This window comes from Castor canadensis, chromosome 7 (genome assembly GCF_047511655.1).
Source record: "Castor canadensis chromosome 7, mCasCan1.hap1v2, whole genome shotgun sequence".
NCBI lineage: Eukaryota > Metazoa > Chordata > Mammalia > Rodentia > Castoridae > Castor > Castor canadensis.
The window spans coordinates 114,381,812-114,408,607 of NC_133392.1; the positions used below are offsets into that span (position 1 = coordinate 114,381,812).

The 26,796-nt window shown below is 39.5% G+C and overlaps 1 protein-coding gene across 1 annotated transcript in view; it reads left to right on the top strand.

The window, feature by feature from the left end:
* The window catches only part of LOC109676187 (uncharacterized), a 68,397-nt gene extending 42,937 nt beyond the window's left edge, over positions 1 to 25,460 (top strand). The window contains exons 6-11 of the mRNA XM_074079600.1: positions 4,445 to 4,602; positions 4,969 to 5,260; positions 5,803 to 5,866; positions 10,021 to 10,107; positions 10,949 to 11,051; positions 19,897 to 25,460. Of these exons, the coding sequence (XP_073935701.1) occupies positions 4,445 to 4,530 (86 nt within the window). The 3' untranslated portion in view covers positions 4,531 to 4,602; positions 4,969 to 5,260; positions 5,803 to 5,866; ... (1 more) ...; positions 10,949 to 11,051; positions 19,897 to 25,460. The remainder of the gene's footprint in view (positions 1 to 4,444; positions 4,603 to 4,968; positions 5,261 to 5,802; positions 5,867 to 10,020; positions 10,108 to 10,948; positions 11,052 to 19,896) is intronic.
* The last annotated feature ends 1,336 nt before the right edge of the window (positions 25,461 to 26,796 follow it).

A 26,796-nucleotide genomic window follows, 5' to 3' on the forward strand; every position in this document is an offset into this window, starting at 1 on the left:
TATCTAAATTGAATTATGGTCACTTGTGTTTGGATATTCTGTCTTCATCTGACAGTATTTGGATAGAACAACATAAGTACTTTTCCAGGAAAATTGTTTTTTCCTTTTTTACCAAAATCATTAATGAAATTTGTATGATGAAAATTTTACATTGTTTATATTGACAAGTTTCAAATTTTTTTGAATTTTATTTATTCAAAATTAATTTGAAATAGGATGCTTATTTTAAATTAATTCAATTTGAAGAAAATTTTCTCTACTGAGACTATAGCAACTTTAATTATTGCTTTTCAATTTATTTATTCTTCTTAAGTTTCTGCTTTTAATCTTCTGGGGGCACATTGTGACATTTCTTATAATAATACATCATACTCACTTTTTCAATTTAACCAAGAGTTTTACATGTGTTCAAACTCTGCAGTAAAGTTGTATTTGACAGTTTATAGCTATTGCAAAACTACTACAGGATATTTTTCATAATGTAAATCAGAGCGTACATTGCAATTTTCCCTGTCTCTTTAACACTCTGGATCCAAATAGTAATTTAAAAAGATTAATATCTCCTTTCTTACATCACTCACAAAAATTAAAAATTCAGCATAAACTTCAGTGTAAGAAGTAAAACTATAAAACACTTAGAAGATTGCAATAAACTGTAACATTAGGTTAGGTAAAGCATTCAGAATTATGGCATCAAAAACAAACATTACAATGAATAATAGATAAATTGGGTTTCCTAGAAATAGAAAAATATGTCCTAAAGGACACTGTCAATAAACTGTAACAACCACCACAGAATGGGAGAAAATATTTTCAAATCATAGGTGTGCCAAGAATGAGTAAGTATGTAAATAAAATCATATATGAAAGCCAGGGATGTGGTTGAACGTACGTATACTCCCAGCTATGTGGGAGGCAGAGATAGGAGAATTGTGGTTCAAGCCAGTCCAGGCAAAAAGTAATGAGACCCTATCTCAACAAACATAACTATATTTCCAGCTACTTGGGAATCAGGAGTAAGAGGATCATATTCTAGGCTAGCCTGGGCAAAAGTGTGAGACCCCCCCCATGTTAAAATACACTAAAACAAAAAGAGAGTACTCAAGTGGTGGAAAACTTGCCTAGTGAGCTCAAGGCCCTGAGTTCAATAGTGGCAAAAAAAAAGAACCCCTATATTAATAACAAAAATACACCTGGGGGTGTGGCTTCAGTTGTAGAGCACCTGCCAAGCAAGTGCAATGCCCTGAGCATAAACCCCAGTACCACACACCAAAAATGTACAAATAACCCAGTTTTTTAAATGAGCAAAGGATCTGTATAAGCATTTCTCAAAAGAAAATATACAATTGAAAATTATCACAGATCCATTAGGAAAATGTAAATCAAAATTTCAGTGAGATACCACATTTTACCTAGTAATATGATGACAATCAGAAATGCTGAAAATAATTGCTTGCAAACATAAGGAAACATTGGAACCCCCATATAGTGCTAGGAAGAAATAATTCAGGCACTTTGAAAGCAGGCGGATAGTTCCTCACAAGCTTAGGCATAGAATTGGCAGATGACTTTGCAAATCTGCTTGTAGGTATCTAGCTAAGAGAATGAAAGCATATGTCCACACAAAAATTCATACATGAATGTTCATTGCAGCAATATTACTAACAGCCAAGACAATGAAAAAAACTCATGTGTCTGTCAACTTACGAAGTGATAACGAGTGGTATATCTATGCATGGGAATATTATTTAGCAATGAAAAATGGCAAGATGTAGCACAGCTGCTTTTCCTAAGTTGTTTATGTTCAGAGAAGTAGCAATGCAGGTTTCTGTTGTTACATTGTCATGCCCTCCCCAAGAACTGTTTCTCCACCTCCTTGTTTACCTTGTTTACCACTGGATATAAAAGACATGCTGAAGAAGGACAAAAAGGTTTTTTGATGGGGAATTTTGATTGGCTGGCTGCGACCTGCTTGTGAAGCTGCTGTGAGAATGCTGCTGCTGCTACTGTGGCTGAGTTATACTACAAATTAGAGGGAACATGGGACAGTGCAAGTGTGAGCACCAAGATTTTAAGAAAGCTAAAGAGAGAACATGGGACAGTGTAACTCTAAGGACTGAGACTTTAGAGAATAGAAAAAAAGAATTTAGAAGTGAGGCTTTAAAGAATAGAAAGAAGACTTTTGAAGCAAGGCTTTAAAGAATAAGAAAAAAGAAGCAAAGTAAGAGAAGAGTTATTAGGGAAAAGAAGCAACAAGGCTGTTGTGTGTCTGCATCCTAGTGCCCAGAACACACCACCCCAACATTCTGCATGTCTGTCTTCTATCGTTTGTCCTTTCTGCATCTCCAGTTGCCCCTAGGTCGGAGGAACAAGAGCTTGAGAAAGCTCGCTACACACATCATGCTAAGTTAAAGAATCAGTGTCAAGCTTTATGCGTGTTTCACCTACAGTGTGGGGAGGGGAGAAACTCCCTTGGGGCCTATGCGTCAAGGACTCTTGTGTTCCTCTTAGCCTAGTAAATTTGCTGAAAGCTTTGCTCAATATTTCAATCCCTTGCCACTCCTCCCTGCCACGAATCATCAGATGTCCATATGGTATTTTCCTCTTCTTCAATCTGTCCCTCTTTTATTTATTAGAGATCAGATTTTTCTACTTTTATTTAGCTTTTCTGAACCATGGGAGGATTTGCCTAAGTTGCTCTGACAGTTATTAATGTAGGCTTTCCCTCTAGTGTAATCTTTCCCAAAATATTTTTTAAAGAAATGATTGCATCATTTTAATCATGTCATTCCCCAGCTTCAATGACTTTTCTTGACCTTAGGTTACTTTAAGAGTCTCCAACTGTTTGGTTCCTTACTGCCAAACCAGGCATCACAAGATACTCCTCCTCTCATGCTGCCCTCAGATGACCTTTCTCAGGTTCTCCAATGTGACACTGCTTCTCTCACCTCATGACCTTCACCTAGAACATCTCCTCAACTTTCTCTCTAACCATTTGCCATAAACCAGGCCCCAAGGCCTCTCATTAATACCTGCCCAAGTGGAAATTAGGACATAAGCCAGAAATTGAATTTTCTGAATTTACAAAGCTCAGACTGGTCTCAGAAGCCACCAGATGCTCCATGACTCCTATGACCTAGAACACCTGTTCATCACTTCCCAGAATGGAAAGCATCTCCGCAGTCTGGGAGTTGGGCTGTTGGTATCCAATCAGAGCATCAGGAATATGCAATGAACACTTATCAGCTTTTGAGCATGGAGCATTCATCCCCTTCTTGGAGTGCTACAGATCTGATTTCCTTTCAAAGAACCATCACTCTCCCATTTAAATGTTATTAACAAACTGTTGCTCAAGTGCCATCACTATTCAAGGTATGGGGAATCACTCAGTCTCCACCTAAGAGATGCAAAGAGCAGATGGAAGAGAGGTAGTGAATGGAGTAGTGACTCAAACAACAGCCTTTGTAAATGACCTTATGGTGATCTGTTACTGCCACCTACTTCATCTCCTCCTAAAATTGTTTTTTGTTGCTGCAACTAAATTAATTTGCACAACAGGAATATTATTCAATTTTTGCTGACTACATCAAAGAGAATCACTTTTATGATGGTTTAACTTTAAAACTCCAGCTACACTTATTAACTTGCCTTTCTGGGAGCAATAAAATAATAAGCCTTCAAGTTTAGAACTTTGAGCAAACCAAATAGTAAATGCTAAAAATTATGAAATTGTTTGTATTATACTTCCTTTTGCTCTTATAATAACAATTGTTAATGCTTTTCTACTTATATGTCACATAAAACTATTTTTAAATGAACAGAATTTAAATTAAAATATTAAACTTGAACAGGTGTAGGTTGCTATGTGAAAATCCCAAAACATATTGTGAGAATGAAGTTTGGGAAACAGCTTGGGGGAAGGAATCTGGGCTGTGGTCATTTCAGTGTTGAGTGTAACTCATCCTTCATCACTTGCCACTGTTAGATTGCTCTTCTTTTCCAATTTCCTGTCCAAAAACTCCCAACTTTTTTATTCGCACTTGTTCTCTGGTTCTTAAATTGATTTCCTGATTATCTTCATTGGTGTTCTCAGATTGACTATCAAAGGCTCGTGTTATGTAGAAGCAGATTCTGCTGTGGAATGATTATAACAGCAGATTATAACACTCAAAAGTCATCAGAAAGCCAAGCGTCTATAAAAGTTTATTTGTGATGTCTAAAAATGTTTTTGTATAAAACCCTTGGTCCTTCCTATTGCTGCTTATACTCTCTCTTCAACAGAATTAGAGATAAGGGCAAAATAGTTTCTGCTGGGTAGTGAGGGGGTTGGGAGAGGAAAGGTGGAGGGGGGAAAGGGGGGAGAAATGACCCAAACATTGTATGCACATACAAATAAAATAAAAAAATTTTTTTAAATGTTTTTGTATTCCCATGGTCATACTAGATGGATCCCATCATCCGGAAAGAGCTCTGCTATGTCCCATCATTGTGAATCCTCAAGGTCACTTCAAGACCAACACTGGGCTTTGAATCCACGGAAGCTATTGAAATGGAAGTGACTGAAAGCTTTATCATTCCTGGTTATGAAAAGGTCTTGTGAAGGTGCCTGTGCTTTACACCTCTTGTACGTCATTTCTCTACATGGCTACCACCCACCATTTCTTTCTGTGTTTTCCTTGGCTCTTGTCTTCCTACAGTCTTTCTGTTTTTCATTTGTGGTGAAGAAATCAATAATTAGACTATGGATGTGAATCCAAATAATGCTGCCTTTTCTATTGAGAGGATTAAATCAACACTCTGTTTTCATTTATAGTCATCTTTAGTTGCCTTTCAGCAGTGAAATTACATCAGAAGATTCAATATTGATAATGCTACTAACCTTACTTTCAAAGTTGGGCTTTTCATGTAGGGTATTCTTGGCACTGAACCCATCCTGATGTGGATTCTCTTTAATCATGTTGGCTTCAGCTGACACAGGAAGGCAGAGAAACCCAGCAATCAGCCTGTGATAAGTTTGCCACGGGACCACATACTATTGCAAAAGCAACCATATGAACTTGCTGAGGAAAGAGAAATTCACAGCAGGCAGCGTGCAGTGGGCTGGCTCCCATGCACTCACAGGGTTCCAGGAAACTGAGACAAGAGTACCAAAATGAGGATGGTGCCAAAGAGAGACATGCACTTTTCCTAAGATGACCCTTTCCCCAGAGCAGGATGTACTGCACTGGCAACAATACAGGAAGGAAAGCAGCATGACAAGGTAACAATGGCACTGGGCCAAAAGTTAAGAAGGCTGAGTTTGGGACCAAGCTTTGCCATTGAATACTTGTGTGCTTTTAGTGAGGCATATAGCCACCCTGAACCTCAATTTCTTTTTCTAAATATAGGAATAATAATTATTTCCATTGAAAACTCAGAACAATTGTGAACACCAAATATAAAAAATTTTGCTTATCAGAATTGCATCATGGAATATAAAACTTTATATAAACATAAAATGGTCAGATGAATCATCATGTAAAAAAAGTATTAATAAAAGTAAACACCTTGCTCCTGAGTCAGATAGCTATTAGCATTCAATACTTGCCAGCATTGAATATTGTCACTATTGTTTAATTTTTTATTTCATTATGGTAAGAAAACTTAGCATGAGATCTACCCTTTCAACAAAATTTTAAGTGTACCCTACAGTACTAGGTTCCCTGGGCTCAGCACTATAGGGTAGGTTTTCAGAACTTACTCGTGGTGCCTCATGAACACTTCATGCCCACTAACTAGAAACTTTCCATTCCCCTCCTCCAGGGCCATGGACCACACAATCCTACTCTCTGATCCTGTGAATGTGACTATTTAGTGCTATTGAGAGGTGAATACAGTATTTGTCCTTCTGTGTGTGACTGGTTTATAGTGCTAAGCATAATGTCTTCAAGGTCCATGAATGTGGTCACATTGCAGGATTTTGTTATGTTTTTAGACTGAATTATATTCCATTGTATGTATATATAATATTAGTCCTTGTAGATTCATCCATCCATGGATATTTAGGTTGTTCCAATCTTGGCTTGAGTGCTGCTGCAGTGAACATTGACTGGTGTTCTAATACCCCTTGGATATCTTGATTTCAATTCTTTTGGCTAGATACCCAGAAGTAGGGTTGCTAGGTCATATGTAACACTTTATAATTTTTTAGGTACTTGCTTACTGTATTTCATAGCAGCTGAACTATTTTGCTCTCCCACCAAAGCTAGACAACTTCCCACATTCTCTCAGTATATTTTCTATTTAAGTGATGAGTGCTATCCTAACAGGTGTAAAGTGATATCTCATTTTGAAATTTTTTTTTTGGGTACTGTGGCTTCATACTTGCTAAGCAGGCACTCTACCACTTGAACCATATCTCCAGTCCATTTTGTTCTGGTTATTTTGGAGATAGGGTCTCTCTTTTTGCCCAGGTATGCCTGAACCATAATCTTCCAATTTTAAATGTCCTGCTGTGGCTAGGATGACAGGCAGATGCTACCACATCTAGCTCTTTTCCATTGAGATGATGTTGTATTAACTGTTTGCTTAGGCTGGCCTGGAATTATAATCCTCTCATATAGCTTGGGATGACAGGCTTGTTGCTATCACACCCAGCTATTGGTTGAAATGGGGATCTCACAAAGTCCCTGCCCAGGTTGGCCTCAAACCACAATTTGATCCACCTCAGCCTACCAAGTAGGTGTATCACGTAGATCATGTATAGCTTGATTTGCAGTTCTGATGATTAATGATGTTGATCATGTTTTCATACACCTGATAGTCATTTGTATGTCTTTCTGGAGACATGTCTATTCAAACTTTTGCCCATTTAACAAAATTGATTTATTAGGATATTTTGAATACTGTTTTTTATTTTAGCAGTTCTAATAGCTATATCATGATATGCCACATTGACTTTAATTGTGATTTCCCTAATGGCTAATCAAGCTAACCGCCTATTGATATGCTCACTGACATTCATATATTCTTTCTGGTAAAATATCTCTTTATATCTTCTGCCCATTTTCTAATTGGATTGTTTCTTGCTTTACTGTTGAGTTTTGACCATTCTATACATTAGATATGAGTCTCTGTTAAGATGTGGGTTTCAAGTATTTTCTCCCTGTCTTAGCTTGCTCTTCCATCCTTTTTAATGATCTTTAATAAAACAAAAGGTTTTGGGGGAGTCAGATGTGCCTGTAAATCCAGCTACAGGCAGAGATAAGGAGGGTCACAGTTTGAGGCCAGACCCAGGAAGAAAGCATGAGACCCTATCTGAAAAATAACTAAAGCAAAAAGGACTGGGGTATGGCTCAAGTGGTAGAGCACTTGCCTTGCAAGCACAAGGTCCTGAGTGCAAACTCCAGTAACACCTATACATAGAGGTTAGATATAGATATAAACATTTTTCTTTTATGTATCTTGCTTTGAGTCCTAATAAGAACTCTATGAAAACTGAGGGTTTTGTCCTATGTTATCTTCTGTCAGTTTTATAATTTTTCATTTAAATCCATTTTAATTTAATTTGGTTTGATGTTTACATTCTTTTTTGCCTTGTGGCAAGCGAGGGACAGCTATGGATTTCCAGTTGGTCAAATACTATCTGTTGATAAGATTGTCCTTTGCACCTTTCTCAAATATCAGTTGTCCACATTTGTATGGAGATGTTTCTTGATTGTCTGTTCTACTCTTTGCAAATACAATAGTCTTGTTCTCTTCAGTCATTTATTATGTCCTGAAATAAGGTAGAATTATACTCCTCCTTCCTTGTTTTCCAAATTGACTTGATTACTCAACATCATCTTTCTATGTAAAACTTTAATGTACCGTATCACTCGTTTCTTATCATTTTCCCTACATGTTTTATTTTTGGTTTGGTTTTTAGGGAGTTTTCTTCTTTCACTCTTTCTTTCTTTTGTATTATTTACATTTCTTTATTGCCTCCTCCCATTAGCTTGGAAGTACATGATATTTTACTCTTCTTTTAGCACTTTACTTAGAGCTTATAAAAATCTTAACTTCACTTTTGCCTCTACCCTCTTCCTAGACAATCTTAAAATAACTTATTTTATTCTCCTAACATATATGATGGTCTATTTTTATTTTATGCAGACAATATGTATTGTTGTTGCTGTTCCTTTTGTTTGTTCATTTTTTTATTATTGTACTGGGGATACTTTGTGACATTTACAAAACTTATCACAATATATCATAGTTGAATTCTCCCCATCCATCATTCTCTTTTATTCTCTCTTCACCCATTTCTGGAATAGCTTTAACAGGTCTCATTTTTCCATTTACATGACCCTCTTAGCTTCCACATGGTCTCATTTATTTTTTACTTAAACAATGCTCTTTGCTGGGTGTGGTGGCACTTTGTTGAGTGTGTGGTAATCCCAGCACTCAGGAAGCTGAGACAGGATGATCTAGAATATGAGGACAGCCTGAACTACAGAGTGAGACCTTGTCTCAAAAAAAAAAAAAATGTTCTTTCAACATTTCTTTCATTATTGGCCTGCTGGGTAAAGGAAAAAATTGTTTTGAATATTTTCGCCTGACCTATAATCTACTTTATCAATTCTTTCTTTAGCTATATCTGAACTGCTACTAAACCTATCCATTGAGTTATTAACTTTGGTTAGGGTATTTTTTTAATTCAGAACTTTAACTTTAGAACTTTATAATTGCAGTATAAAGTTTTTATTTTTTGCTTTCATACTGTCTCTTTTCTCCTTGAATAACACAAAGTACAGTTATTCTAAAGGTCTATGCCTGACAACAACAATATCTGTAACCTTCCCAATATTTCTACTCTAGTGTTTCCATTCATTTCATCCATGCAACCTTGCCTAATTGTGTGTAAGGATTTTTCCCTTATGTGCCAGATGGGTTTTGTAATATTTTTTATAGAAATGAAGTGAGGACTAGGATGGTATTATCACTCATTAGGAAGTAATTGTGTTCATTTCTACTAAACATCTATGGGTATCTGCAATCTGGGATCTCCTCAATTTAACTATGGAGATTAAGAAGATTCTAAAAGGAGCTTCCATTTCTTTGAGAATATTTTTACTTTTCATTTACACTTTCCCCTTGCTCTTTAGGAATCCCAAACCCTAGGAAAACAAGGCCCACCAGTATTTTCCCTTTTTCAAAACTTGAAGTGTAGTTTTTGTATTCTTAGCCCTCTAAACCTGTCAGATGGGCTGTTCAGCCTCTTACCTGTTCAGCTGAGCTAGAAAAATTGGCCTTAATCACTGATCTCTATTCATCATCTTGCTGTCCTCTATTTTCAATTCCCTTACTTCATGGGCTCATTGTCTACTTCACTCCTTGAACTCTTAAGGTGCTGACTGTTCTCTCCCTTCATCAACTACAAAGCCTTTGCCATACAGTGCCCCTGAAGCAAAAGAAGCAAAACTCCCATGGGAATAAGATACTCAAAGTGCTTCCTCCACTCTCCCCTGCCCTTCCTTCATGTGACCAAAGATATCAGAGTCAGAGTCACTACTGCACATTTTTGCAAGTATGGCACTCACAGTGAAACTAGTTCAGACTTTCTGTCTTTGTGCTGCTAATTGATGTTAAGAAAATTTTGCCTTCTCTTGTCTCACATTTCTATGGAGGACTTTCTTCTACCATCTGGCCTCTCTGGAGGACTTTCTACTACCATCTGGCCTCTCTCCTCATTCCTTTCCCATACTTCCTTATGGAAGGATGAGTTCAGTGTGATGTGAGCTTGAAGGAAGGTTCTGTGGGCTGTGACACCTTACAGAGATGGTTGTCTATACAGAGAAGCATTGCATTCTGCTCTCAACTAGGTGAGATGTTCCCTGCAAGAGGAATGAGTGTAAGATTTAATCCACTATAGATAGTAGAGAAGATATTATATGCCTACTTGACCACAAATTAAACTGTATTCCTTGATCCAGTTTGTATCACTAATGGTAGTAATATTTTTCTCTCCCTTTGTTTCACTTTTATCTCATATTTCAACAGGTTCCAAACTCAGAATGGGGGAAAGAGGATGTGATTTGATTTCCTAAAAGCCCCAAGCAGTGATTGACCAAAAACTTCCTCCTGACTGTAAGTTGTTCTATGGAGGAAGCTTTCATCCTTATCTTTATGTGTGTCATCACCCCAAGTCACACTTGCATCTTCAAGCAATAGTAGTGATACATTCATCCATATGGTTTTTCCTCCCTATTGCCACATGTTATTCATGGCCTGAGATTAATGACGAGGTCATAGTGAACTGAAAACAAAGGATGTGCAGGAATTTTCTCATGGACACAGAGACTGACTATCATGGAATGGAGCAAAAGCAGCTGAGTAACCTGTGCCTTCTGCCCACAGCTATCATATCCAAATTTACTTTCTCTAACCAAATTATGAATTGAGGTTACATTTTTGAGGAATGTCTTGTTATGCAGGCCTGGATGGCCTTGAACTCACCATTTAGTACAAGTTGGCTTGGAACCTGGCAATTCTCCTGCCTCAGTCTGCTGAGTTCTGAGATTATAGTATATGCCACTGTATCCAGCAGTAGTCAGTAGTTTACATTTTTATACTTGTGACTTTTTAGAATAATTTATACAGGGCTGGGGATGCAGCTCAGTAGTAGAGTGCTTACCTAGCATGAGCAAAGCCTTCAGTTCAATCCCAGCACCAAAAAAAACAAAAAAAAGAGAGAGAGAAAATTCATGTAAAAAACAATAATATACTTCAGATCCACCAGTTGAGACCTGATGTCATCTAAAGCAAGACAAAAATTTCCTAAATCCACCTAGAAGAAAAGAGCCTCAACAGTATTAATAATAGTGTGAACTTGGTCCCCAAATCCCAAACTGTGTTTATGTAGATATAGTCATAGATAAGTCTCCTTTATCTTAAATATTTCCATGACCTTTAATTTTCCTTTTTTCAGAGAATGTCTGCTCATTGCCACAGCAGTGCTCCAACAGAATGTTTTGGCAACAGTCCCGACTATGGTCAGCAACTCCTTAAGCAGCTGGGATTTCTTAAAACAAGTGAGTAGCATTTGCCTTGCAGTGCTCCAGCAACAAAACAAGCAAAGCTTCCATGGGAATCAGATATTTACAGAGCATTCTCTCTCTTGCCCCTGCTCTTCCTTCATGTAACCAAGGTCAGAGCCACTCATGCACATTTTGGCAATTACAGTGCTCACAGTGGAGCTTATATACAGATACAATCCTAAACACTAGGCCCTGCCACACATCACAGGGAACTTCTTGATTGCACTGATTGTTGGATGAATAACCTCAATGTGTCAAGTTGAAGGACTTGTGACAGATCAAAACTGTATCCCCTGTAGCAGACACTTGTCACCCAGTGAGCGTGTGTGTGTGTGCGTGCGTGTGTGCGTGCGTGCTTGGTGAGGAGTAGAAGGTTCAGCTAAAGAAATTCCCAAAGCCAACAAGATTGTGGAGTGAATAAACATAAACATAAGCACGTAGCTTTTTCTTAACTATAGCCGACAAAGTAAAGCAAAATCCAGCAACAATATCAATATACACATACACACAAGTCCCCAAATATTCAAATTTTCATGGTTCTGCAGTGATTGATGGTACTTACCTAGAGACAAAGGGAATCCAAGGTAAAAATCACAAGCAGCAACTTAAAATGCAGCAGTCTTGTCTGGCTAATCCAACTTGAACAAAGCCACTGCAAGGAGTCAGCCTCCAACTTAAAAAAATGGGACCATGCAAATATACCCTTGACTAAAATTCAGCCTTACACTCCAAGTTGTTGCCATAATCTAATAATCTTCAAGCAAAATAACTGAACAAGTTTTATTGGGCCACCCAATAAAATACCATATGAGAACCTAGAGGTGGAAACATCTGTGAGAAATATTCAAGTGCTACAGAAGACCCTTACAGAAGCCTTAAAGATAGGCTGTGAGCTTTCTATTTTAAAAAAATAACAATCTTTTATTAATAATATTTTAGGTGATCCTAAAACACTGTCTTGGTGTTGACTCATTTCTGCAAACATCTGCCTTCATTTTGAGGAACTGGTAATAGTCCTACTACCAGTGCAAGCCAATGAGTGGCACACACTTCCACCTTTTGATGAGAAAGTTTTAAAACCCACATTAGGCAAAAGAGTGTTTCTCAGAAGAAAAACAGGCAATTAGCTTTGACAAAGGGCTATTTGAATCACCCCAGAGCAATACAGATGCTGGAGAGAGAGAAGATTGAGAATTGTTTTTTTTTTTTTTTTTATTATTCATATGTGCATACAAGGTTGAGAATTGTTCTAAACCCGATCCACTTGGTTACTTCCTCTGCTTGCAACACTGCTGCAAAAAGAGGAAATGGGGACACCCAGGCTGAATAACTGTCTTCAGTCAAAGCTGTTAGGAAATCCTCTCAATAACCTATGATATCACCTATGATGACACAGATGTCATCTTCCTTATAGAACTTTGCTCCAAAAGCAAGATTTACAGAGTTTTTTCATGCAGACTATTGATACTAAAATACAAGCCAATGACTTAGGCAAAAAAAAAAAAAAAAAAATGCAACATCTCAGGCAAAGTCCTTCCAGGAATTAAAATTTTGGCATTAACTCTACCCACTAATCAAATAAACAGTAAGACATGGTAAGCTTTAGCTCAGATGGAGACTCAAAGTTTGGACCAAAACTTAGGAGCTCCATGTTTCAATTTATCTCTGTCAGAGTTCTCCCTGAGTTTGTTTCATTCTTCTCAGTCTTAGAATCCTGACCTATTTAAAAAAGGGCACTGGGGTTGATAATACTTGCGAAGTTTCCAGATATCTATGTCTGATTCCCCATGAACACATGAAATTAATGTATTTACTCTGCTTGTTTTAAAATACAGAAATGTATCTTTATTTTTAAACAAATGGAAATATCTCTATAACAATGTATACATAATAATAATTCACAACTGAGGCAGTGCCTCTCAAACAAAGGAAAGCTTAGAAAACTTAGCCACCAGAGAGCTCGTGGATTTGCCCAGTTTCTGTTGACTCTGCTGCTTGTGTGCCTGGAGTGGCACAGAATCAGCCAATGACAGAGCAGTGAATGCTTGAATAAGGGCTGACATCTTGACCCTCTCCTCCTGCTTTGAGCCTCCATTGATGGGCTGGGATTTGGGTCCTATGTAGGGTGGGGGAACGGGATGGGTGTTGGAGGAAGAGTTGGTGGTGTCTCCGACTCTCAGTGTTCCCAGGCTGGTAGCAGTAGTGAGTGGGTGGTTAAGGCCACTGATGCCAGGGGTGCTGGGGTTAGTACTGGCTAGGGGGCTGACCAAAAGAGGTGGGTGGTGCAGATATGGACAAGGTAGAGGGCTGCGGGATCTGGAAGGAGCTTGGGGCCACTGGGTTGTGGTCACCAGAGGGAGGAGAAGCCCCCAAGGGGAAGCCTTGAGAGGTCAAGGTGGTGGTGGTGGTGGTGGTGGTGGTGGTGGTAATGGTGGTGGTAATTGTGGTGGTGGTGGTGGTAGTTGTGGTGGTGGTGGTGGTAGTTGTAGTTGTTGAGCTGGTGCTGGCCACTCTGTTTACCCCCAAACCACTCATAGGCTGTGAGGAAGATAGATTGGCTGGACCAGTGGTGGTGAGTGTGGCTGGACTAGTGATCATGGGGTTACCAGTAACTAAAGCAGTTGTCTGCATTAAACGGTGGGCTGGCATGTATAGGAAATTAGGGGGTCTAATGAGCCCACTTTGGGGCTTGATGGGCAGGGTGGTGGTTTTGGTCACGGAAGGGGTTTTGTGGTGAGCAGAGGCTGGAACAGTGGTGGTGAGAGTGGCTGGACTAGTGATCATGGGGGTACCAGTAACTAAAGCAGTTGTCTGCATTAAACAGTGGGCTGGCATGTATAGGAAATTAGGGGGTCTAATGAGCCCACTTTGGGGCTTGATGGGCAGGGTGTTGGTTTTGGTCACGGAGGGGGTTTTGTGGTGAGCAGAGGCTGGAACAGTGGTGGTGAGTGTGGCTGGACTAGTGATCATGGGGTTACCATTAACTAAAGCAGTTGTCTGCATTAAACGGTGGGCTGGCATGTATAGGAAATTAGGGGGTCTAATGAGCCCACTTTGGGGCTTGATGGGCAGGGTGGTGGTTTTGGTCACGGAAGGGGTTTTGTGGTGAGCAGAGGCTGGAACAGTGGTGGTGAGAGTGGCTGGACTAGTGATCATGGGGGTACCAGTAACTAAAACAGTTGTCTGCATTAAACGGTGGGCTGGCATGTATAGGAAATTAGGGGGTCTAATGAGCCCACTTTGGGGCTTGATGGGCAGGGTGGTGGTTTTGGTCACGGAGGGGGTTTTGTGGTGAGCAGAGGCTGGAACAGTGGTGGTGAGTGTGGCTGGACTAGTGATCATGGGGTTACCAGTAACTAAAGCAGTTGTCTGCATTAAACGGTGGGCTGGCATGTATAGGAAATTAGGGGGTCTAATGAGCCCACTTTGGGGCTTGATGGGCAGGGTGGTGGTTTTGGTCACGGAATGGGTTTTGTGGTGAGCAGAGGCTGGAACAGTGGTGGTGAGAGTGGCTGGACTAGTGATCATGGGGGTACCAGTAACTAAAGCAGTTGTCTGCATTAAACGGTGGGCTGGCATGTATAGGAAATTAGGGGGTCTAATGAGCCCACTTTGGGGCTTGATGGGCAGGGTGGTGGTTTTGGTCACGGAGGGGTTTTTGTGGTGAGCAGAGGCTGGAACAGTGGTGGTGAGTGTGGCTGGACTAGTGATCATGGGGTTACCAGTAACTAAAGCAGTTGTCTGCGTTAAACGGTGGGCTGGCATGTGTAGGAAATTAGGGGGTCTAATGAGCCCACTTTGGGGCTTGATGGACAGCGTGGTGGTTTTGGTCACGGAGGGGATTTTGTGGTGAGAAGAGGCTGGACCAGTGGTGGTGAGTGTGGCTGGACTAGTGATCATGGGGGTACCAGTAACTAAAGCAGTTGTCTGCATTAAACGGTGGGCTGGCATGTGTAGGAAAGTAGGGGGTCTAATGAGCCCACTTTGGGGCTTGATGGGCAGGGTGGTGGTTTTGGTCACAGAGGAGGTTTTGTGGTGAGCAGAGGCTGGAACAGTGGTGGTGAATGTGGCTGGACTAGCGATCATGGGGGTACCGGTAACTAAAGCAGTTGTCTGCATTAAATGGTGGGCTGGGATGTATAGGAAATTAGGGGGTCTAATGAGCCCACTTTGGGGCTTGATGGGCAGGGTGTTGGTTTTGGTCATGGAGGGGATTTTGTGTTGAGAAGAGGCTGGGAATGGGCCCACCTGTGTGGAAAGAAAGGGGTTTTTTCCCTGGCTTTTAGTTGAGGTCACCCAGAGGCTGTTTGTCATGGAAGTGGCAGAGGTCCGGCCAGGACCAGTAGGGGAGGAATGGTTGGTAGGCATGATGCCAAGGGCCTTTGGGTTTTGAGTGGGGGCAGGCCAGAGGAGACCTTGTAGTTTGGATGATACTGCAACTTGAGGGCATGGAGGGGATGACGTATCCATGGGTACAACTGGGGATAAAGTAGGTGCCCTCCCCACAGAAGTTGCTGAAAATATAGGGGGGCCTTGTAATTTGACTGAAACTGAAGCTTGAAGGGGTGGAGGGGATGATGTATCCATAGGTACAACTGGGGAGGAAGTAGGTGCCCTCCCCACAGAAGCTGCTGAAGATGTTCCTGCAAAGGTCACTGAATGTGACGGACTAAGAACAGCTGGAAGACCAGTTGCCTTTGGAGGTGCGGGAGCTACAGTAGTAACCACACCAACCGCCACTGGAAAGGATGGTGGGGCCTGTAGATTCTGCACCTTTTTCAAGTGTCCAACCAGTGGGATAGTGCTTAGGCCTGAGGTGGGGATGGAGGCTGGCAAGGAAACTGGCCTTTCTGCGGTCAGGGTCAATCTGTGGCCGGGTCGCTTGGCAGGTGCAGGAGTTCCAGTGCTAACTCCATCGGCAGGTCCTTGTAAGGATGGTGTGCAGTCAGGGTTCAGCATGGTCTTTGGGCTGGCCAGCACTGGAGTAGCACCTGGGCCTGGTGCAGGGGTTGTAGTGCTAACTACATCAGCCGGTCCTGGTAAGGATGGTGTGCAGTCAGGGATCTCCACGGTCTTCGGACTGGCCAGAAGTGGGCTAGCACCTGGGTCTGGGGCAGGAGTGGGGAGGGAGGCTGGCAAGGAAGCTGGGCCTGCTGCAGGCAGGGTCGATGTGTGGCTGGGTGGCTTGGCAGGTGCAGGGGTTGCAGTATTAACTACATCAGCCGGTCCTGGTAAGGATGGTGTGCAGTGAGGTATCTCCACGGTCTTCGGACTGGCCAGAAGTGGGCTAGCACTTGGGTCTGGGGCAGGGGTGGGGAGGGAGGCTGGCAAGGAAGCTGGCCCTGCTGCAGGCATTGTGAAAGTGAGGCAAGGCTCCTTAGTGACACAGTTAGAGGCCACAACAGTCTTGTCCTCCAGAGCCTTGCTAAACCACTCAAATCTGGCCTTCTTCTCTCTATGGACTTCAGGAGTGATAGGATAGGCAAGCAGGGGAGGTAAAGGGCAGGTCAGTGGGTCCCCACGCCGCTTGCGTTTCCTGCTCCCAGAGCTGCCAGGTGTGGGTAGTGACATGGAAGACTTGTGTTCCTTCCTTGTGGTGTCATCTGTAGCCCTTTCTCCATGGGACTCTGGCTGCTGGCAGTGAGAGGAAGCTGGTCCAGAGAAGAGGGGTGAGGTGTGTCCCCTTCTCTTCCACAGCTGGGAGATGCCTCCAGTGGAGCTGTAGGAACTTGTGATTGCATTGCGCTTGGGCACTGGGATGCCACACGTGACCTTGCTTGGCGGGGAGCACCTAGAACACGTGCGTGCCCGCTTACTTAAGGGGTCATCAGAGGTCTCAGATGCGAGACTTCTCTTCAGGGGTACAGGTTTCTGTACAAGACTAGCAGAAGACCCATCAGCCGGGAGGGGTTCAGATGTTGATGGGCTGCTCCCACTACTCTCATGGCCCTTTCTCTTGCTTTTCTGGCCATCTCTAAGTATTTGGGACTCTTCCTCCACCCTACTTTGCATTGTCTCTTTGAGAGTAGTGTCCTCTGCACCTGGTTGCTGGGCATTTCTTGCTGGGCAGGCCAGCGTGGAGTTGGTCATCTGCCCTGCTCCTCCTTTCTGCACTATCCCTTTATTCGAGCCTTTCAGGGGACTCGCTGTGGTCTCCTTTACGCTTGGCTCCTGGGCATTTGTTTGCCTGGAGGCCAGTGTCCAGCCGACCATCTGACATGGCACTCGAGGTGGCCTTTGGTTGTTACTGCTGGGGCAAATCTGCTTGGTTGCTGGGTTGCAGACCATCCTGCAGTTTCCCGCAGAGAACATGGCTCTGTGGGGGTGACTGATCCCGCAAGGGGTGAGCATACCCTGCTTGAGCCGGTACCGTCTTCCAGGTGCTTCCAGGAACCCTGGCATGAAATCCCCAGAATGACAGTAGCAAGGTCTCCTGTGGGCTAGAAGAGGGGCAGGGAGTGAGGGATGGTTGGGCTGGAGGAGCTGGACCAGGGAGGGGTGTGAGGGGCCAGCGGGTGGTGGCCGGGTCCGTCCTGGGTGGGGAGCATCAGGGCCCTGGCTTACCCTTGTATCTGTACATATCAGCAGTTCAGCAAGGTAGTTCTCCTGAAGCAGTGTCGCGGACAGTCGCTCTACCAGTTCTGGTTTTCAGGGAACTTGTCCTAGGAGACTAGTAACATTCCATGACATAACAATTGCGGGTTCCAAATCCACGCGCACGCCCAGACTTTGACAACATAATCCTTCTCTTACATTTGGCCTTTGTCCAACATAATTCATTCAAACCAATTGTGCAACTAAAACCTGTAAGTAATACCTTTCAGGAACTGAAGGTAAACCTTTGTTCTCAGATCCTTTTCTCTTGAAAGCCAAACAAAACCAAGAAAGGGGTGTGGGATGAGGGAACAAGGTAGAAAAAGAGAGCTGTAGTATCCCTTTGCTCACAGAAAGAGTCCAAAACTTGGAAATAAAGCAAAGGGGAAGGTAACATGCTCTTTCAGCAGCATAATTAGGCATTATTAAAAAAAAAAAAGGGGGCCTAGTCAATGATTGAGTCATTCTCTGGATGGAAGAGTGTTGTTCAATAAATAGTGCTTTCTATAATGATGGAAATATTCGTATCTCTACTGTGCAATAAAGAAGCCAAACCAAAAGCATCTAGTGAGCACTTAACAAATGGCTGACAGGGAAACTGAATCTTTAATTCCATCCCATTTTAGTTGATTTAAATTTAAATTCAAATAACACAAGTATCTTGTGGCTACTATGGATAATATACCTCCAGAAGAATGTACCTATGATTAATTTATGCATTTTGATCAGATTTGTGCACTGAAATTGCATGTTAATTTGTAAGCAATTGCCTGGTAGAAAGAATCTGAAAAGTTACATTTTTTATTTAACAATTATATTTAAACTGAAAAGATTAGCAAATAAAATTTAAACCAGAAATTATTCTTACTACAGTACTTGTCACCAAATGATTTTTTCTTCCTCTTTTCCAAATTCCTTATTTGTTTCATCAAAATAATGTATATCAAGTAAAAAACACCAGTTCCACAAAGGAAACACTGATTTCAAGTATATTTTATAATTTACTCATGTTGACAAGAGCATCATACTATCAAAGTTTCTGATTAGTAGGTAAAACAAACCTGCACAATATTATGATGTGCTATATGGCACAGTGTGGGAATGTCAAGAATTTCCCACTCAGGTTTGTAAAATCTAACAAAAGAAGCAGACAGGTGAATCTAGACAAAAAATTAAATAAACCTAACTTTGAAAACAGTGATGTAAACGTTTTCTACAGGATCAAGCGCAATTTGGATGGGAGTATATATGTGTCTACTACATATACAAAACATATTTTAACAAATGTATAGAAAAAATGAATACAAGTTCCCATTTTTGTCAAGTCTTTACAACTTGACAAAAATACAGCTGAGCTAACAATAAATACAAATTTATAGAACAACAGAGTGGTAAGAGATTTTCCTGTTTCCTTCCGTTTTTGTTTTCTTGTTTAGGCATTTGGGAATGTCTTTTATGGTGATGTACTGATTACAAATCCAAAGGAGTTATTTACTTCACTGTATAAATTCATTAAATATTATTGTAAAAATTAAGAAATAACTTAATGCTAATGTCTACCTACACCATTGCGAGTGAGTAAATTATTAAGAAAAGGATTCTGAAAATTCTCAGGAAATGTGTTTTTCAGACTATCAACTTTAGTAATATTATCTGTTTTAGACTTTCAATGGATTGTTTGGATTGTGTCCTCTCACTTAAAATTCCAGATGCCAGCCAAAAAATTGTATTTTATTAGTTTTTTTCACAGACCTCTTTCCCCCAAACACCAAGTCATGTCACAGAAAAAAACCCGCTTTTTAATGTTTCCACATAAATGAGCTAAATAGAAGTGGGGGAGCTTTTAAGAACTCTAGAGCTTAATAGAACACGTGTTTGCTTATAGAACAGCAGTTAAGAAAGGTACGTTTGGAAATAGAGTTGTAATATCCTCATACAGGATGCACTTTGGCAAGGAATAACATAAAAAGTTACTGCAGCCAAGATTCTTGTGCAAAATTTACTTCTCCACAAGATTTATTAATAAAAAATTCTGCATTCTAAACAGCTAACATATCAAACAAAAATAACCCACCTTTTTTTGGGTGGGGGCAGGGAAAGGTCAGAACGATCAATTAAAAAGAAAAAATCTCAGCTCAGGCTTCTTTTGGAGCCATCAGGAAATTGCCAGAATCTGTTTAACACATTAAATATATTCATAAGAAAAAATATTTTTTTTCTTTGTTTTTCCTATGTTTCAATGCAGCTGTAAAGAAGGTGATCCATAAAGCTGTGCAGGCAAAGCCTAAACTGACCTCAGATGTTGGAGATGTCAGGAGTGCAATGTCTGCCAAAGAGCACCGCAGGAAATGAGTGAAGCCAGCCCACATCAGAGGCCATATGGGCTGTGAACAGCAAGGCAATGGGACAGGACTGCTCAAGACTATCAGAACTCACATTATTACACAGCGTGTCTAAGATGCTAGGCATGGAGCTATAGGATTGAATGTTTTCCTTTCTGGGTTTTCAGCTGATCCATCATTGCTACACTCCTATTCCTCCCTTTTAGAGTGGGAAAGTTTAGTATGTGCTATTATATTTTGGAAGCATATAATTTTCCATTTTGATTTTACAGAGGTTGATAGCTAAGAGTTTGCCTTTAGTCTCAGAAGAGACTTTGGACTTAGATTCTTGAATAATGTTTGAATTTTTGGGACTCTGAGAAATCCTGGAGGTAGACTGAATACATTTTGCAATATAAGATAGCCATAAGATTTTGGAATTCAGGAGCAGAATATTATGATTTGAATGTAGAATATCCTCCAAAGGCTTGTTTGTTAAAGCCCAGGTCCCCAGCTAGTGGTGCTATTTTGGGAAGTGAACAGAAACTTCAGGAGGTGGAGCCCAGCTAGAAGAAGTAGGTTACTGAGGGTGGATCCTTGAGGTTTCTTGTCCCTAACCCCTTTCTTCCTCCCTATCTCTGCTTCCTCTCTGCCATATAGTGAACAGCCTCCTCTGTCACACAGATACCACTGCAATGATCCAAGGATCAACAGTAAAGGACATTAGACTGAAATCTCTAATTTGGAACCAAAATAGAATTAAACTAGAAATCAATAGCAGAACAATACTGAAAGGTTCCTCAAATATTTAAACAACCACTCATAAATAATACATAACTTTAAAAAAAGAAAGCACAAGGAAAATTAGAAGATATGTTTAAAACACTGCATCAAAATATGTGGTATGAAGCTGAAGTTGTACTTAGAGGAAAACGTAAAACACTGAATGGTTTTATTAGGAAAAAAGAAATCTCTCAAAGTTATTGTGTAATTTTTTACCTTAAAATACAAAAGCAAAGGTCAAGTTAAGTTAAAATTAAGTAGAAGCAGGAAATTATAAAGTTGAACAAAACAAATGAAAATGAAAACAGAAGATAAAAAGACAAATAAAACTCTGTTTCTATGATCGTTCAACAAACCTGATAAAACATTAATTGGTTAGACATGAAAGAGAGTATAAATAATGGCCAATATCGGAAATGAAAGAATATCTCTACAGGGCTTAGAGATGCTTAAAACAAGAGTGTATATTATGAACATTTTGGTAATAAATCAGACAATTTAGATGTAATGGAAAAATATAAGATACAGCTAACAAAGATCCTTCAAGGAGCAATAGATATCTTGAATAGCCATCTATTAAGGAAACTATAGTTGTAGTTAATAACCTCCACACAAAGGAAACTCCAGGCCTTCATGGCTTCACTCATGAATACAGTAAGCCATTTAAGAAAGAAATAGTATCAATTGATCAATTGCTCCGAAACTCTTCTAGAAAAATCAAAGAGATAAGACACTTCCCAATTCATGTTACAAAACAACATTATCAAGATGCATAAAACAGACATTATAAGAAAGTGAAACTAAAGACAAACAACCCTCATAAGCATTATCTTTAATAGAATTTTACTAAGTGTATTCTAGTAATATATAAAGAAGACATTATGACATAAATATGTAGAACTAATCACAGGGATGCAAATTGTGTTAACACTAAAATAACAATTGAATTTACCTTATTAATGGAGTAAAATGAAAATTGTTATGATCATCTCAGACTATACATTTAAAATATTTGTTAGAACTGGGTATGGAGCTCAGTGGTAGATCATTTGCCTTGCATGTGGAAGAACCTGGGTTTGAGCTCCAGCACCACAAAAAGAAGTATCTGTTAAGATGAAAAACCCATTTATTATGAAAACTCTCAGCAAACTAATAATAGAAGGGATTTTCTTCAATCTGATTAGGTATAACTATGAAAAATCTATTGCCAACATTACACTTTGTGGCAAAAGACTGAAACCTTTCTCCTTAAGTTTAGGAACAAGATAAGGATATGACTTATATCACTTCAACATCATATTGGAGTACAACTAATGCAAGAAGACCAGATAAGAGACTGAATAGAAATAAGTAAATCTCTCTACTTCCTACTAACAGTAGGAAGAGCCTAAGTAATCTACAAAAATGTCACCCAAATTGCTATGTATTTAACAAGCCTTCATGATTCAAATCAATATATTAAAACAATTGTATTTATATATAATAGCTGTTATAGTTTGCATTGTGTCTCCCCCAAAATTATATGTTGAAGCCCTAACCTTCTATGCAAATGCATTTGGAGATATGGAAGTTAGGGGGCAATACATTTTAAATGAGCTCATAAGGTTGGGCCCCAATCCAATAGGACTGGTGTACTTAGGAGAAAGATATACTGAAGAGATATCCCTTTCTTTCCCTGCCCCAACAAGTGCACAGAAGAAAGGCCATGTTAGGACACCATAAGAGGTGGATAACTTTAAAGGAAGAAGAAAAGACCTCACAAGATACTAACCCTGTACCCTTATCTTGGACTATCACCCTCCAGAACTGTGAGAAAATAAATTTCTATTTAAGCCACCCAATATTTGTTACGTTTTATGATAGTCTGAGCCAACTAATACACTAGCCATGAATAATGGAAACTGAAATAAAAATGAAATCATAAGAGTATCAACAATATAAAATACCTATAAATAAAAGTAACAGAACAACATGTACATCTATCTATCTATCTATCTATATGTGTGTGTGCGTATACATTTCATGTACATACACAAAGTCAATATGGAAATTGTGTATATTTATTGTCCCAATGACTATAGTATTAAAAGTGATTTCTACTCATATATCAGAGAGACATGAGCAGGTGCCTTCTGGTAGTAGACAGTCATCATAAAACACCCAGAGAACTAAGGAAGCCTGTGGATAAAGCTTAGCAGCTAAAGGACATTTGCAGACACTAAGTGCTTTGGTCATAGTATGAATTTAATTATACTAACTTCTAAGTGCTTTGGGAATGTATGTAGGAAGCCTTCCTATTTTTTTTATATTTCCTATAGCTGCTTGTAACATTCCAGGCAGCAATTAATGATGGAAAAAAGGCATCAGAAGTCATGCCAGAGAAACTGTTTACCAGAGCCCATTTATGAATCTGAACTAACAAATTTCAATTTGAGAGACAATTCTGATAGTTGATAGTGACTTTCTGGAACAAAAGTTAAAAAAGAGCATCTTGAGACTTTATCTCAGTAGGAGAAGGGACTACAGTCAGTGAGCTATGTCTGCTGTGGGATTGTTAATATGTACACCTGGATTTAGCACTCCTTGTGTGAAACACCACTGGAACCAAGAGTAAGAAGTAGGCACTAAATAATGCTGTGATGACCATTGATCTTTGGTGATCATTGAGTTCAGATAAATAATTGCTTTCCAGATTTTTCTTGTCCTTTCCATAATTGCAAAACTCAAAAATTACTATTGGCCTATCAAGTATAACTATTTGGTTAGTTATTTTACAAAGTTAACATAAGTGAAAAATTCTTTTGCTTAATACACACATACTGTATTTATAAAGATACCTATTTTGCAAGATGGAGAACTAAGTTTCACAGATGTGTTGAAGATGAACACAGACCTACATTTCAATTGTCATTCCCAAGTCTTGTGTGTATTTCAATACCATGCTCAAAATCTGAGTCCTGTACTAGAGCAAGGTGATTTGTCCAAAAGTGAAAAAAAAAAAAAAAAGTTGCCAAAGAAGGACTCCATTTAACCAATCTTGGTTAGATTTAGGATCATTTCTATCTTTTATGATTAGGGATTCTTTTTGCAGATTTCCTTTACCTTACATATTTCATGCTATTTTTTATTATCCATCATTTTCATGTCTCTATTTGATCATAGGCAACTTGAAAACAGTTCTTTAATCTCTGTATTCATAGAGGCCAATATGGCACCAGGCATATTATCTACATCCCTAAAAATATTTTTTAAAGAAATGACTACATGCATAAAATTATCTTTTGCTTTTTACAATGTCAAAAAAGTAAGGCGACAATTTAAAGAAAGTGTAATGATCTATCTCCATTGATTTGAATATAATCAATCTTTCTTATTCACAGCCAACAGACCTGGCACTGAAATAGGCTCTTTAACGTATATTATTGTTCATTAGTCACTCACAATAAGTTTGCAGAATAGATACTAATTTGATGTTTTGAATAGTTGAAGAAGTTGATACTGAGAGAGAACTAACATCAGACAGTCAGATTCACATCTTCACCTTCAGAGCCCAATGCTTTCCAGCACAATATTAGTTAAATTTAGAAAATATATAGATATTTTAAGACCTGCCTGTAATATTTCCTAGGGTAATGATGACCAGGATTCTCCATAATTCCTCAGAGATTAATCTTAAAAGTCTGAGCTCTAAGCACATATTTGTAAAAACTTTAACTTCCATTTTTAAATAAAAAGCTGCTTGATATCTAAGAATTTAAAGTAAAATTCATTTAACAATGTCCTGGCATATGATGTCTTTCCCTGCTAAGTCCTGAATAGGTCCAACAGGTTGTAATTCAAACTTACAACAATTTTCCACATGTAGCAAACTTTCTCTCCTCGTTCTGTCCCTTGGATAACCTTATAATGACTTTTACTGTATTTATGCAAGATCTTTCCAATTAGCCCATTGGAACTCTCAAATGGAGAAGAAACGGAAAATAACGAAAAGAGGAAAGAAGAAAAACAATGATCTGGGGTAGCATTTAACTAGCATGAGTTTTTCACACTGTCAGGTCATAGACACATGGAAAGTCAGAAGGGTCCTAGTGTTCTCGTAGTAGAGTCCCATAATATTTATAGATGTGTTTACTTTGGCATATGCAATAGAACACAGGATTTGTAGTTAGTCAATCTAAGGTCAAATACTTTGCTACTTTCAGTATTATAGGCATTATAATATGTTACTTAGCCTTGTTTTCCTTAATTATAACATGTGTTGATGTCTAACTCACAAGGTTATTTTTAGGATCAAATATGGTAATATGTTCAGCATTTAGCACATGCATGGAACTCAAAAAGGGTTAGTAAATGGTAGCTCCTGTTGTCATTATTCTTGTAATACCGTATACTGTATTGAGCAATTCTAAATTTACAGTCATATGGCTATTGCTTGGTGTGATTGCATATTGATGACATTGCTGCTACTCAACTACTTTCAGGCAATGGCCTGGATTTTAGCAGCGGTGTTATGAAGTAAATTTAGCCACAGCCCTCTGTTACGTTTCTTATTTTGGTGTATAAGACAGTATTCTAAGGGTGGTAACTTGTAAATCCAGAGTAACTTTTTGTACTTAAATATGTGTTTTTACATTGGTGGAAATTGTAACTTTTTTTACCTTTCACTCATTCATATTTATTGTATTAAATTTATTGATTGATCTCAGTCTCTGCCTCAATGTCTCTAATATTTCCAAAGTCTCTCCCTCTCTTTATACACTTCAGTCCAGGGAAAATGTAGTGACATATAAGCCTGTGTGACAGGCAAATTGGGAAGACTAAACTAAGCACATTCAATGAAGCTCCTCCCCTTCCCTCCTGGGGCATGTAACTTCCAGGGAGCCTACACTCCCCTTGTTTCCTTCCACATACTATGTTCTTATGGGAACTTACAGACCTCATCTGTGTAGGTCTGTGGCTGTATGACCATGACTGTAACTAGATGGGTAAATCTGTGTAGTCTGGGTCAATGTTAGATGTTTAATGCCTCACATACATATTGCACCTTCTAGCTGAGTCTTACCAGGGTAAAGATGGGAGCTAATAGATTTTGTTCTCCATCTTCTGACTCATTTTTTTAAAAAACTGAAGCTACATAGAGGGATTCTGTTCTTCCTGTTCCCAAAGACAGGAAGGAGACTCAAAGCTTGAGTCTGGGATCATAAAACTTGACTTTTACTATTACCATTTGTTTTTAAATTGCCCTCTATTAAATAGCTCTTGTGCACACTATAATTAAACATCTGAGGGGTGGTTAGTTTCATACCATCTAGCGTGTTTGTCAACTAGCTCTGTTTACCATTTTGACCTTTTTGGGAACCTCAGTGATAAATGATGACCTTCATTTGGATCCAAGCCAATGCTGGTCTGGAGGTGCATGGCTTGTCTAATTTTATATTACCTTTGAGGCTCCACATTGTAACACCTGCTGACTATGCTTATGAGATCCAGATTGTACCTTTACCCTTTGAAATAAAGTAGATTTTATTAATGGGCAAATAAAAATAAATGATGGTCACTATTGAATTAGAGAAACAAGTTCTGCTTATGAAAAGAAAGTAGGAAAAATAGCCACAAGATTCCACTCCCCTAAATCATGTAAGAAGCCATGTGTGGTGCCTTAATCTTGGGAAGTTGGCTGTCTTAGAAAGAGTAGAGCTGAAGCATTAGATGAGGTAATTTAAGAATGCTTTATGGGCAACAAAAAAATGGGGTTCAGCAAGCATAATGACAAATAATGAACCAAAACTGAGTCAAGATATAGTGTAAGCTAGAGAGATGCCTAAGATTGTCAGAGCAGAGGCAGTGTTGCAGGTAATTACTTAGAAATGGACTGGAATAGGGTATATTTTAAGGGAACAAGTGATCAGATCAGGTGAGGGAAGCAAGGTCTGGCCATGATTGGAGAGGCCAGAGAAATGGAATGGCACAGGAGATGGGATCTTTGTCTCCTCCTCGGCTTTTTTGGACTGAGATAAACTAAGTCTCTATGACCTGGCTTC